At 66.2% G+C, this 13,415-nt stretch overlaps 1 protein-coding gene across 5 annotated transcripts; it reads left to right on the plus strand.

Annotated features, from left to right (window-relative positions):
* The first annotated feature begins 44 nt into the window (after positions 1 to 44).
* SCARF2 (scavenger receptor class F member 2) lies at positions 45 to 12,657 on the plus strand. 5 transcript variants are annotated; one of them, XM_073223551.1, is made up of 11 exons: positions 399 to 1,894; positions 6,217 to 6,275; positions 6,378 to 6,479; positions 6,691 to 7,210; positions 7,319 to 7,537; positions 7,674 to 7,802; positions 8,363 to 8,466; positions 8,553 to 8,670; positions 8,852 to 8,967; positions 10,065 to 10,217; positions 10,943 to 12,657. In XM_073223551.1, the coding sequence occupies exons 1-11, from the start codon at positions 528 to 530 to the stop codon at positions 11,842 to 11,844; spliced, it is 3,789 nt and encodes a 1,262-aa protein (XP_073079652.1). In that variant the 5' UTR covers positions 399 to 527; the 3' UTR covers positions 11,845 to 12,657. The 5 variants fall into 5 exon arrangements, with proteins under 5 accessions (XP_073079653.1, XP_073079652.1, XP_036849051.2 ...); XM_036993156.2 differs by lacking the exon at positions 399 to 1,894 and adding an exon at positions 2,181 to 2,480; XM_073223553.1 differs by lacking the exon at positions 399 to 1,894 and adding an exon at positions 2,526 to 2,890.
* Positions 12,658 to 13,415: the final 758 nt, after the last annotated feature.

A 13,415-nucleotide genomic window follows, 5' to 3' on the forward strand; every position in this document is an offset into this window, starting at 1 on the left:
CGAGGCCCAGCCTGAATTCATGGCTGCCCCTCCCAGACCTCCCTCTGAGCCCACGCGGCCAGGCTCACCAGCTTGACAGGCTCAGGCCCTGCATTCAGGCCTTTGCTTGGCTTGTTGCTCATCCCTTCCTGCCTGCAAAAGTCAGTCTCCTCTGGGAAGCGATCTTGGCCAGAACTAGGCTCCCAGTTTGTCTGTGTGGTGGTCAGTTGTCTGTGGGTGCCTGTGACCCCACAGCTCCCTCCTCCTCATGTACACCTGGCACCAGGCCAAGCACAGGCCATTCCCTCACTCCACCCACACCTCTCAGTCTCAAGATAGTGGTGTGGTGGCTGGGACAGACATGGACCCTGTCCTTGACACCTGAACTTGACCTCAACTGCAAGGTGGCCGTGATGGGACACATGCAGGCAGCGGGGGGTCTGTGTAAGACAAGGCAGGGGACGGTTTTACTGCTAGGGGGCAGCCAGATGTGAAATTGGGAAGACTACTCTGGGTGATACACAGGTGGGAGCGGGTGGAGATTTTGGATGTTCAGGAGGTCCTGGAGATGGTGTGGAGCGGGGGCGTCTTCAGCTCACGCCCTTCACAGAGGTGAGAATTTAAGGGGCAGGTGGTGGAGTCTGAAGCACTTGCTCATGAACCCGGTCCAGCTGGGGCAAGTGCCTCTAGAGCCAGGAGCTGGGCTGTCACATGCTGCTGGGCAGACACTGCAGCCACGCGGGCCGCTGCTGCCTCCTGTGCTGGTGGCCAACAGGCTGCTCCGGGAGGGGCCCCGGCACTGGGAGGGCACTGCTGAGTTCAGGCCATGCCCAGACGGAACTGCCCAGAAGTGGTTGGCCTGTTTACTTGTCCCAAGAAGTGTTTCCATTTGTGATCACCCGGGTGCCGCTTCCCTCTCAGTCCAGCCAGCTGTCGCCTGCCTCTGGCCGTCCTGCCCTAGCATGGCTGAGGGGCCCTCACCTCCGAAGCTCCATCACACCCTTTGCCAGCCTGCTCTGGATGCCTCCAGCCCAGCCAGCCTGGGTGCCCACACCCTTGACCTTTCAGTGGCCCTTGCTCCAAGCCGCCTCTTCCAGCTCCACCTACTCCGGCCGGCCCTCCATATAAACCGAGAAAGGACCCCCGTCTCACCCCTCAGCGGCCTGCTTTCTGAGAGAAGACAGGTCCCTCCCTGCTCAGGCCCTCCTGCCAACTTCCAAGTCTGCAAAAGGAAAGCTTATCTTCACTGGAACCTGGTCGCCCCACTTCTTGTTCCATCCCAGGCCTGCCCACCTTCCCTGCTCCATGGGCCCTGGGGGTGGGGTCTGCCCCGCGGAGCACTGGGCATCCATCTGTTCCTTAGGCCCAGAGTTCCTCTTCCTCCTGGTCCCCTGGGCCCTTTCCTCTCCATCCTGCCACCCCACTCCGCCCCCATCATCCCTCTCATCCCTGCCCGCCTCTGCTCCCTACGGCCCCCCCACCTCTCCTCCGCCTCCTCCTGGACTTTCCCCTCCGGTGGTCCGACAGCCTTCTCGAGCAGCATCCCTCTCCCTGGCCCCCCCGGGCCCTTCTCGCCTTTGACAAGGGCCGCAGGATCTCAGTCCGTTTACCTCCGCATCTACCAGAGCTGGTGGCTAGGCCATCCTACCTCCCCCCGTATCTGTCCAATCCGCCCCTGCAGAGACCCCTTCGCCCGGCCTCCGGTGCAGACCGAGTCTCCCCAGGCCTCAAGCATCCCGCGCGGGCCTCTGCAGGCTTTGATGGCGCCAAGTGCGCAGGAGCAGCTGACCGCACAGCCCAGCACGACAAGGGCCTCGCGGGGTGGGGAGAAGAGAGGCCGGCGTGCGGTCTTGACAGAGGCTGGCTGTGGGCCTCGCCGGCCGGTTCCCAGGCGCTGGGATCATGGGGGACTTCGGTGCGTCGCGCTCTCGTCTGCCATCCCACTTCCCGACCGGGGCCTGGCCGCGCAGGGAGCGCGCTGGGCGGCTTCTCCAGTGGGTGTCGGGGTGCGGGGAGGGAGAGCCGCGGGGACGGGGATTCCTCGCGCGCGCCCCCCCGGCTCCTCCCGCCCCCACAATCGGGGGACCTCCGCCAAGTTCGCCCCAAGTTTGCGAGCGGCCGCGTGGGGGCGGGGGCCGCGCGGAGGGGCGGCGGCGCGGCCGGAGGGTGGGGTCTGGCGCGCGGGGCGGGCGCTGCCGCCTGGCCGGCCGCGGCTGGCCCGGGATCAGGGAGCCGATGTGGAATTTCCTGCCCGGCTCGGCGCCCCTCCTGCCGCCCCCCGCCCGGCCGCGCACTCCGCTTCCGGCCGCTCTCCCTGCGGCCGCACCCGCGTCCGCGCCTGCCCCGCGCCGCATGGAGGGCGCAGGGCCCCGGGGGGCCGGGCCGGCGCGGCGCCGGCGAGCCGGGGACCCGCGGCTGCTGCTGCTACTCTGGCTGCTGCCCGGCCCCGCGACGCCCCAGGAGCTGAACCCTCGCGGCCGCAACGTGTGCCGGGCGCCCGGGTAGGAGCGCGGCCTGGCGGGGGGAGGGGCCGCGGGAGGGGGCGCCCGGGACCTCCCCGCGCCGAACGCGCCGGACCCCTCGGCCGCCCTCGCCGACGCCGGTTCCGCTGCAGGCCGGGGCTGGGCGCCGGGCCACGACGGTGCATCCGAGGATACCCCGCGCGAGACGTCGGCCGGGGGGAGGACAGAGCCGTGGGCACCGGAGGGGTGACACCCGGTGTCGGAGATCTAACACCTAGAAACAGGGCCCCTTGGGTGCTCCGTGAAGGCCGTGGGGAGAAGCCGGGGAAGGGCATTCCGAGCGGACGGAATGGCATGTGCAAAGCCTGCGGGCACTACTGCGGCGCGAGACCGGAGGGGCGATGGAGCGGCGCTCCAGGGAGGTGGGCGCCGAGGAGGTTTTGAGGCAGGTGAGACCCAGAAGGACTGATTTGTGTCCCAGAAAGACAACTCGGGCGGGAGGAAGACGGTGATGGACGTGGGCACTGAGGGGCCTGAGCTCAGAATGGACCAGAAGCGGGAACTGAAAGGACAGTCACGTGCGCCGGGATCGGGAGACTGAAACTCCCGGGCTGGGGCACTGGGTGCCCTGCCCGGAGCGCCGCGAGGGGCCGGCCGGGGAGGCCAGTGGGGGGCAGGCAAGGGACAGGCCCTGCCGGGGGGCGAAGAGCGAAGGACAGGGCGCAGGGGTCGAAGGACTTGCTCGGCGGGTCAGAGGCCACAGCGAAGTCAAGGATATCTGCGCGCGGGGCCAGAAGCTGGTGTGAGCGGCGCCTCGGCGCGCGCTGGGGGGCGCCGCGCGCGGCCCCGGCGTCCGGCCTGCGTCCCGTCGGGGCGCCCTGGGCCGCAGGGCCAGGGGAGGCCGCGTCCGGGGGCTTGGCGGGCGCCTTAGACAAGGGGCTGTGAGGGGGCCGCGCGGGGTTTCCGAGCTGGAATCCCGAGGCGCGCAGACCCCTCCCCGCTGCGAGCTCCGCCTCCGGGGCGGGGGCCGGCCTGTGCGCCATCTGCTTCGCATCGAGGCCGCCGCCGCCTCCCGGGCCTCCCCGTCCCCAGGAATGCAGTGGCGGTGGCGGGCGGGGCCGCGCCTGGAAAGGGGGAGAGCGGCCCTGCCTATCCGCCCCAGCCCAACTGCCCCACGGGGTCCATGCCCGGGGATCCGGTGACAGGCTCGAGCTGTGGGAGCCTGAGCTTTTCGCGCCCACACCCTGTTCCCCGGAGACCTGCCCAGTAGGTTGCCTCTGACAGTAGCCAGGAGCCGGGGTTTTGGTTTCAGATCCTGGTGCCACTTCTCTCACCTGTGTGGCCTCAGGGCAAATAGCTTAACGTCTCTGGGTCTGACTCCTCCTGTGCTACACGGAGTTGGTGATGGTCCCCACCTCGTGGACTGTGGTCACGTGGGAGCTGGTTAAGGGGAAGGACAGCCACTCTGGGCCTTGCCACCTGGAGGCCGGGCCATCACTCTCATTACCCTCCCAAGGCCCAGGCTTGCGAGGCTCCCACCAGCTGTTCCCCTCTCTTTCCCACCTCCCAAAAGTCAGGAGGACCAGTGGAGGGGGAGCATGCTTGCAGCCAATGAAATCCTTGCGCCTACTGTGTGCCAGGCCTGTGGCTGGTGCAGGGATAAGCAGCAAACACTTAAAGTCAGCTGACATCTATCAAGTGCTGGGGAGGGGTGGTCGGTTGCAGCTTCCTTTAGGGTGATCTGGGAGACCCATGGAGGGTGAGAAGTGGGCAGAGGCCCCAGGGAGAGGGGGTGGGGCCCTGTGGTGTCTAGGGGGAGGCCCTGCTGCAGGGCCAGGGGGGCTGGGCAGAGCCTGGGGTGGGGTGGGGTGGGGAAGAGGCCAGAGTGAGGGTGAGCCAGACACAGGGGTCTGCCCACTCTTGTGAGGACCTGGGCTTTTAGTCTGTGGCCCACGGGGACCTCAGGGGGCTTTGCACAGAGTAGAAGGAGGATCTGACCAGGGTTGGCTGCCTAGTGGCAGAGGAACTAAGGACATATGGGTGAAGCTGAGGCCCAGGAGAAACCAGAGAGCAAGGGTGGCGAGGGTGGCAAGGGTGTCTGTCACCAGGCTGTGGCAGGGGAGGAGAGGCCCCATCCCAGATCCACTTTGGAAGGTAAGCCTGGTGTTTCTTGCTGTATCTGGTGTGCATTAAGAGAGCAAAATCAAGGGTGCTTCTGGGTGTTCAGTCTTCCACCCTGGAAAGACAGGCCTTCCTGAGATGGGAAGGCCTGGGGTGGGAGAGGTGGGAGCTCATATTTGGAAGGAGGGCCCTGCTGGAAGGCTCCAAGACGTTCAGTGTCAGTGTCTCTTCGGGCCCCAGGGAACTTCCTGAGGGAGCCAGTGTGGACAGAGGAGAGGAGAGGAGAGGACAGCCAAGGAGGCAGCAGAAACCAGAGGGGTGTCCAGGGGGCAGGAGCAGAGCTGGGCATATACAGGGTCCAGGTGGTGTTGTGGGCTGGGGAGAGAATGGAGGCAGATGTTGGCACAGTGAGGAGCAGTGCCCCCAGGGACCTTGCTGCTGTGGCGTGGGCAGGTTCAAGATCCCCAGGGATAAATTTTGGCAGCTTTGCTGGCAATAACAGTGGACTATAAAGGGAGCAGCCTGCTGGGGATGGCTTGGGGGCATCTGAGGGGCATGATGTGGGGCAGCTGCAGCCTTTCCCTCCCAGCCCAGCCCACCCTGCCAGGGTCCTCGATCCCCTCCCACCTTCCTCCCACCCCTCATTGGGTTCTGCTCTCAGATCCTCCTTTTCTCTAAAATGTGAATGGCTGCTATGTGCCTTAATGATTTGGACAAAGTTCTGCTAGATCCCATGGGACCCTACAAAACTGCAGCCTGTCCCTTCTCAGCCGCCTTTGCTCCCCAAATGGGAACATACCCCATCGCGGCCCTCATGTGTCCTCTCCAGTGGTTATGGCTTCATTCAAGCCGGGCCTCCAAAGCTCTGTGCCCACACGCCCTCTCTGCTCAGGGTTTGGGAGGCTGTACCACTCCAAAATGCGGCAGTTACAAATAATTTACCTCCATCTGGGGTAACATCATGTACCTTATAATGCCAAATAAAATTAAAGGAGATTTTTATGAAATACAAGTAGATGCTCTAACATCTCCTTCCGCCCCAGCCTTGTTCTGGTGCTCCGAGGCTCTCACTGCCTTTACACTCACAGAGGGCCCCCTGGTGTCCCCTACCCTTCTAGAAGACCCTTCTCACTGTCCACACCCACCTCGCTCAGAGGCTGCACATCCACCTTTGTGCTTAGCCCCCCCTTGGGCATCCAGCTGTGTCCGTCTGGCCCAGCCAGTCCTGGCACTGCCAAGGTCTGTCACATCGGGATCCCTGACAAGCTGAGCAGGTCCTGGAGGCCCAGGCTCTGCTCCCCAGGCCCCACCTCATTGCCCCTGTGTTTTTCTTTTCTCAGGCCCTGTGGATGGGGGTGACACAAAGGAGTTAGGTGGTGTGGGGAGTGGTGGGGCAATCCCTTGCAGAGGGGCCTGGGACATTCTTGGAGGTCAGCTCTGTTTGGGGTCTGCCCGCTGCCACCTCCCAGTGTCAGATCCCTTGAGGGTTGGAATTTGTGTCTTTCTTATTCACAGGAATCTCCCAAACTACAACAGTACTTGGCACAGGACCAAGGTCTCAATAACCATCTCCTGAAGGAGGGGGGTTTCTGGGGGGCCCCAGAAAGGACAGGGATTAAGGGCTCAGGCTCAGGGGCCCTCTCTCTGTCTGCAGCTCCCAGGAGTCCATGTGCTGCGCCGGCTGGAGGCAGCAGGGGGATGAGTGTGGGATCGGTGAGTGGGGCCTCCTGGGGGGCTGGACATGGGTGGGGGCGCGGAGAGGGAGGGATAGTGTAGGGGCTGGACACGCGGCACCTCCGCCTGTCTCTTTCGCAGCGGTGTGCGAAGGCAACTCTACGTGCTCGGACAACGAGGTGTGTGTGCGGCCGGGCGAGTGCCGCTGCCGCCATGGCTACTTCGGTGCCAACTGCGACACCAGTGAGCGAGGGTCCAGGCGGGTGCTGGGCAGTGGCGTGGAATTTGAGGGCGATGGGTGGGGCCTCTGAGTGGGGCGGGGTCTGATCCTGGAAACGCGATCCAGCTTGGGGGCGCGTCCCTAGAGGTGGGCGTGGGACGCGGGCAGGTTCAGGCTGCGTCTGGGCTCCTTCGCGAGCTCCCAGGCCTCCCACCCTCTCGGCTCCCCCCTTAGAGTGTCCGCGCCAGTTCTGGGGCCCCGACTGCAAGGAGCTATGCATCTGCCACCCGCACGGGCAGTGCGAGGACGTGACCGGCCAGTGTACGTGTCACGCGCGGCGCTGGGGCGCACGCTGCGAGCATGCATGCCAGTGCCAGCACGGCGCGTGCCACCCGCGGAGCGGCGCGTGTCGCTGTGAGCCTGGCTGGTGGGGCGCGCAGTGCGCCAACGCGTGTTACTGCAGCACCACGTCACGCTGCGACGCACAGACGGGAGCGTGCCTGTGCCACGCAGGCTGGTGGGGCCGCAGCTGCAACAATCAGTGCGCCTGCAACACGTCGCCGTGCGAGCAGCAGAGCGGCCGCTGCCAGTGCCGGGAGCGCACGTTCGGCGCGCGCTGCGAGCGCTACTGCCAGTGCTTCCGCGGCCGCTGTCACCCTGTGGACGGCACGTGCGCGTGCGAGCCGGGCTACCGCGGCAAGTACTGCCGGGAGCCGTGCCCTGCGGGCTTCTACGGCCTGGGCTGCCGCCGCCGGTAAGCACGGACCCCCGGCCGGCTAGGGGAGACGCAGGAAGGGTGGGCCGCCGAAGGGGGCTGGGGGAGGCGACTCCGGGCCCTGCCTAGCCTCCCCTGCCTCCCCAGATGCGGCCAGTGCAAGGGCCAGCAGCCATGCACGGTGGCCGAGGGCCGCTGCCTGACATGCGAGCCCGGCTGGAACGGCACCAAGTGTGACCAGCCGTGCGCTGCCGGCTTCTACGGCGAGGGCTGCGGCCACCGGTGCCCGCCGTGTCGCGATGGGCATGCCTGCAACCACGTCACCGGCAAGTGCACGCGCTGCAACGCGGGCTGGATCGGCGACCGGTGAGCAGCCCATACCCGAAATGGCCCCAGACATGCAGCCCCCAGCCTGCCTCCCCCTGAATGCCCTTCGCGGAGCGCACTAGGGGCCTTCGTTTGTCCGCATTTGCGCTGATGCCCCCTCCCCGCGCGTTCCAAGGTGCGAGACCAAGTGCAGCAATGGCACTTACGGCGAGGACTGCGCATTTGTGTGCGCCGACTGCGGCAGCGGCCACTGCGACTTTCAGTCGGGACGTTGCCTGTGCAGCCCCGGCGTCCACGGGCCCCAGTGAGTGCACCGGGACCCAAAGGGGGTTGGGGGATACGTACCCGACACAGGACTTCAGCCTGACCCAGGTGTTGCTATGCTGGAGCCTTGGCCCCTTACCTCAGCTGGGGAGTGACGGCAGGCTCTTTCGGGCGATTTCCTGCCCTGGTGTGGAGCTGACCCTTGGAGCAGGATCTGGTGACCTGTCAACCTGTGGTCATGGGCTCCTGAGGACTCGGGGCTAGGTGACTCCGAGCTGGTGTGAAGCGAGCAAGGACCTCTCCTTACAGCCAAGGGCCTGGTCTGGCAACCTCAATTCTCGTCCACACAAGAGCCAGCCCCAGAAAAGGGCACTGCGGCCGGGTGACGACAGCCGTCACCAGACCGCCTCCCGCTGGTTTTGCACACATTTCTAAAGCATTGATGGCCCAGTGTGTGCCCGGAGGTGGGGGTGGGCATCAATCCTTAGTGCACGTTGCCAAAGAGCCTGGCTCCGGGCCCGGGGCTGGCTGGCCACAGGGGCGAGGGCGGGAGGCACCACGGAGGCCGTCGTGGCCCTCCCTGACCCAGAGACCCCGCAGCTGTAACCTGACGTGCCCGCCTGGGCTCCACGGCGTGGATTGCGCCCAGCCCTGCAACTGCCACGAGGACTCGTGCGACCCGGTCACCGGTGCCTGCCGCCTGGGTGAGTGCGGTGGGGGTCGTGTCCCGTTGGGGGGCTCAGGGTGGGGGGAGCCGGCCAGCGCGCTGACCCGTGCCCCCCCCCGACAGAGACCAACCAGCGAAAAGGCGTGATGGGTGCGGGCGCGCTGCTTGCGCTGCTCCTCGGCCTGCTGCTCTCGCTGCTCGGCTGCTGCTGCGCCTGCCGCGGCAAGGACCCGGCACGCCGGTGAGGAGCGCGCGGCGGGCGCCCCCCCGGGCTCAGGCCGCACCCCGTCTGCGGCGCTGCCGGTCCCGCCCCCTGGGTGGGGCCCCGTCTATCTCTAGCTCAGGCCGCGCCCCTCCGAGCTCGGGCTCCACCCACCCTCTCCAGGCCCCGCCCCGCCACTCACTCAGGCCCCGCCCCGCAGGGAGCTCTCGCTCGGGAGGAAGAAGGCTCCGCAACGGCTGTGCGGGCGCTTCAGCCGCATCAGTATGAAGCTGCCGCGCATCCCGCTCCGCAGGCAGAAGCTGCCCAAGGTCGTAGGTAGGGATTCCGGCACGGGGTCTCGCTGGGAACACCTCCCGACACAGGGGGCAGCTGGGAAATGGGTGTGAAGGGCTGTGTGTAGGAAATGCGGGACCCTGAGTGTAGATGCGGGTGGGCGTGGGGAGACGAGACAGGGAAGAGGGCCTGACGATGCAGGCAAGCCGGGGAGGAAGGCAGGAGGCCTAGGTGTGCAGGCGAGTGTGGGCCCCCGTATGGGAGGCGGTGGGCCCTGCCTCAGTGAGTAATGGAGGGGCTGAGGACGTCCGGGGCCGCAGCCCCGCCCCCGCCCCCCAGTCTGTAGAAGCGCACTGAGCCCGGGTGGGGAGCTGCAGGCGAAGACGCGTCCCTGCCTGGATCCCCTGCAGTGTGCTTTGTGCCTCCTGGAAAGTGGGCAGGCTGGTCCCGCCCCCCCCCCTCAGGATCCCGGATCGGGAGAGGGAGGTGTGCTTCTGTGGGCACTGACCCACCCCAGGGGTTGGCTCTCTCCCTCTTTCCTACTTGTTTCTGAAGACCAGGGGAAGGGGGAGATTCAGTCTTCTAGGAGGTAAATATGGAGACAGCCGAGAAAACCTGCCAGCCCATTCATGAGAGTGGGACCTATGTACACGGGTGAGGGGGCTGGAGCCCACATGCCATCTGTGTAAAGGGGACAGGCCAGCCAGCATCTGGGACTCCCAGGTTGTGAGATCTGCATCTGTGGAGCCCAGACCTGGGGGTGCAGCCTGCTGAGATGGGCTGAACCAAAGGGTGGCCTCACTACTGCACGTTTGAACTCAAAAAGTGCTCCGGGCAGTCCAGATCCCGGAGGACAGGGTCTGGAGCACTGCCTGGACGCCCTGGCGGCCTGTCTCAGCCAGGCATTCTCTCTAGCATTCTTTCCCAGCCTTGTTCAGCTCCCTGACTTGCACACACTAGCCTTGCCCCTTTGAGTGTGTTCTGGCCTAGTGTCACTCTGCCTTCTGAATTGCCTGTCTCACTCCATTTTAGGGTAGGGCTGTGTTGGTCACCCCATCGCTTGTGGCAGGGGGGCTGTCGAGGGCACTGGCTGGGGCAGGATGGGGCCCTCTGGCAGCTGTGCCCCCCTCCATCCCCAGTGGCTCATCACGACCTGGATAACACACTCAGCTGCAGCTTCCTGGAGCCACCCTCTGGCCTGGAGCAGCCCTCGCCATCGTGGTCCTCCCGCGCCTCCTTCTCTTCCTTTGACACCACCGATGAAGGCCCTGTGTACTGTGTGCCCCACGAGGGTGAGTACCAGCGTGCCTGGGCCTCACCCCGGCCTGGGGAAATGGTCCAGCTGTGAAGATCCCTGCACTTGAAGGGAAGGGCAGGGGAGGGCAGGAAGGGCGCCATGGCGCTTGGGCACAGCTGAGGCTGCAGAGTGGGGTTCTGTGCTGCCCAGCACCGTTTGGAGGTGGAGCCTGGGGAGGTGGGTAGGCTGTCCTGTCTCTAGCCACACTTCTGGGGGAGACCAGGCAGAGAGAAGGTTCTGGGCCTGGGTGGGAGGTGTCAGAGGAGATAGGAGGTGACCCCGTGCAGGATATGCAGACGCACCTTCACCTGAAGCCTGGGCTGCGGACATCGGGAAGCAGCCTACTGGTTGGGATTCTGGCCTCTCCTTGTGCAGGCGACTGACCTCTGAGCTTTAAAAGCCTTATCTGTTAAAGAAGGTTAATGAATCTCCTTTGAGGTGTTGCAGGTCAAATTTGATGATGGTGGCCCCCTGGGCTGGGGATGTGGTGGAGCAGGGGTGTAAGGCCAGGCCGAGGCTGGGGCATCAGCCCAGAACCAAGCCCTTCACCGCACGGCGCCCAGCCACACGCCCTGGGCCTCTGAACTGTTTGTGGTTAGTGCTATGAATGGGCCAGGTGACTGAGCACCAGGACGAGGGAAGGCCAAGGTTTGGGCCTGGAGGCTGGACAGACTCGAGCCCTTTCCGGAGGTGGTGACAGCCCCGCCCTTCCCTTGTTAGAGGCGGCAACTGAGAGCCGAGACGCGGAGGCCCCCATCGCCCCTGCCGAGGCGCTGGCGTCATCCCCTGCCCTGGTAACCATGCCAGCGCCCACAGAGGAGACTACACCGCTCCCCGCGTCTTCCGACAGCGAGCGGTCGGCATCGAGCGTGGAGGGCCCTGGCGGGGCGCTGTATGCACGTGTGGCCCGGCGTGAGGCCCGGCCGGTCCGGGCCCGGGGCGAGGCTGGAGGCCTGTCTCTTTCGCCATCGCCTGAGCACAGAAAGCCACCGCCACCGGACCCTGCCACCAAGCCCAAGGTGTCCTGGATACACGGCAAGCACGGTGCCACTGCCCGTGCGCCCTCGCCGCCACCCGCGGGCACCGAGGCCGCGCCCAGCCCCAGCAAGAGGAAACGGACGCCCAGTGACATGTCCCCGCGGCCAGAAGAACCAGGCAGTCCCCGGGCCCATGACCCAACGCCAAGGCCCCCGGGGCTGGCCGAGGAGGGGCCAGCCTTCGCCGCGCCCTCGCCACCTCGAGCTCGGGCGCGGGGCCGCGGCCCTGGCCTCTCGGAGCCCACGGACGCTGGTGGTCCACCGCGCAGCGCGCCCGAGGCCGCCTCCATGCTGGCCGCCGAGCTGCGCGACAAGACTCGCAGCCTGGGCCGCGCCGAGGGGACCCCGGGCGCGCAGGGCTCCCGGGAGAAGCCGGCGCCGCCGCAGAAGGCCAAGCGCTCGGTACTGCCCGCCTCGCCAGCCCGCGCGCCCCCCGCGCTCGAGGCCCCGGGCCCTGAGAAGGCAGCGGCCGGCGTGCCGGTGCCCGACACCCCCCGGAAGAAGACCCCCATCCAAAAGCCGCCGCGCAAGAAGAGCCGGGAAGTGGCGGGCGAGCTGGGCAGGGTGGGCGTGCCCACCCTGTAGCAGGCGCCGGCCCGGCTGTGCCCGCAGATCCCCCGGCTTAGCAGCGCTGCTTGCCAGCCCACGCTCCGCACCCGCCGAGCGTCGCCCGCAGCGGCAGGGCACGGCGCCTCCTGGGGACCCGGCCCTGAGCGTGGGGGGCAGTGTCTCACTGGCTCGGGCCCGCGGCGGCGCCTTGATTGGAGAACCGTGCCCGGGCGGGAAGGCCCCTTCCCATTTGCCGAGGCCTGACGGGTGCTTAGCTGGCGACCCCCTCCCATGCCTGTTCTTGGGGGCTCGGGCCAGCGGGGTCTCAGAGGCAGAGGACCGGAGGGCTCTGCGTGGAGTCCACACCTTACCGGCCCAGCGAGCCCTTGGCTGGGGCTCCCTTCTCATTGGCTGAGGCCAGAAGCACTTCCGCCCTGGCTGCCTCTCATTGGCCGGGGCCTGGCGCCTGTGGCTGGAGGCTCCTTTCCTTGACCTTAGCCTGAGGCTGTTTCCCCTGGCTGGGCCCTGGGGCATCTGGTTGACCAGAGCCCGGGGAGGAGGGCTGGTCTCTGCTCCTCAGGGGACTGGGCCCATCCCACCCCTTCCCCCTTCCCTCCGTGTGCCCCCAGCCCCCGGCTTCCCCTGCCCTGGCCCCTCAGCTGTCGAGCTGGTTTTGATGGCCTCCCCCACCCCACACGCCGTGGGAACCCGAGGGGTGACTTCAGTGGCCTGAGATGTATTTATAGGCCCCCGGCAGGGCTGCTCCCACCCCATCCCAGTGCCCAGGATGGGCCCCTCTCAGCAGGGGCTTGGCCAAAGCTTTCTAAATAAAGTGCCTTCCCCCCCCTGTGCTCTGACTGCTTCCTACTTGCAGTCCTCTGACATGGATGTCCCCCAAAAGCAACTGTAGATGACCAGCCTGTACTCACACCCCCAGGACCCCTCCACCTTCCGGGGAGCCTGGAAACTCAGGTGTGGGTGCCCAGGGACATGCTGTAAGTGGGTGGCGTCCATCTGCCCATCCTTGGTTTATCAAGTTCAGTGATCATTCACCTTGGCTGGCCCATCCCGAACCAGCTGCCTGGGATGAAGAACGGGGTGGGAGGCCCTTGGCTACAAGGAGCTGGTGCTCAGGGCTCCTGACCTATGCTTTCCACGCTGGCCACTGCTGTTACCCTCGTGGGCTCCCAGCTGTTTGGTAAGACTGGGGCAGGTCAGAGGCCAGGCCCCAAGGGCAGTGGGCCACCGGCACAGCTTCCAGCCCAGCCCGCCTGGCACAAACAAGACAGTTTGGACTGCACAGAGCCCTGCTGTCCGCCTCAATGAGCTCCTTGTCCTCAGCCGGAAATTCTCACCCCCCCACCCTGCCAGGCGGCAGGAGGTGGGGGTGAGGGAGGGAGCACGCCTGGCCCAGAGCCCTGGCTGGCCTTGCAGGCAGCCCAGCCTCCTAGCCTTGGCCAGCCCCTAACTCTGGCCTGGCCCTCTATCTCTGACCATTCTTCCCCCACATCTTCGCAGCCGGCCCTCGGGCAAGCCTCCCTAGTGACCTTCCTGAGCTAAAGAGCCTTACCTTTCTATGGCATCCACTGTCCTCTGTCCACCTGGGC

The sequence above is a fragment of the Manis javanica genome, chromosome 15 (genome assembly GCF_040802235.1).
Source record: "Manis javanica isolate MJ-LG chromosome 15, MJ_LKY, whole genome shotgun sequence".
NCBI lineage: Eukaryota > Metazoa > Chordata > Mammalia > Pholidota > Manidae > Manis > Manis javanica.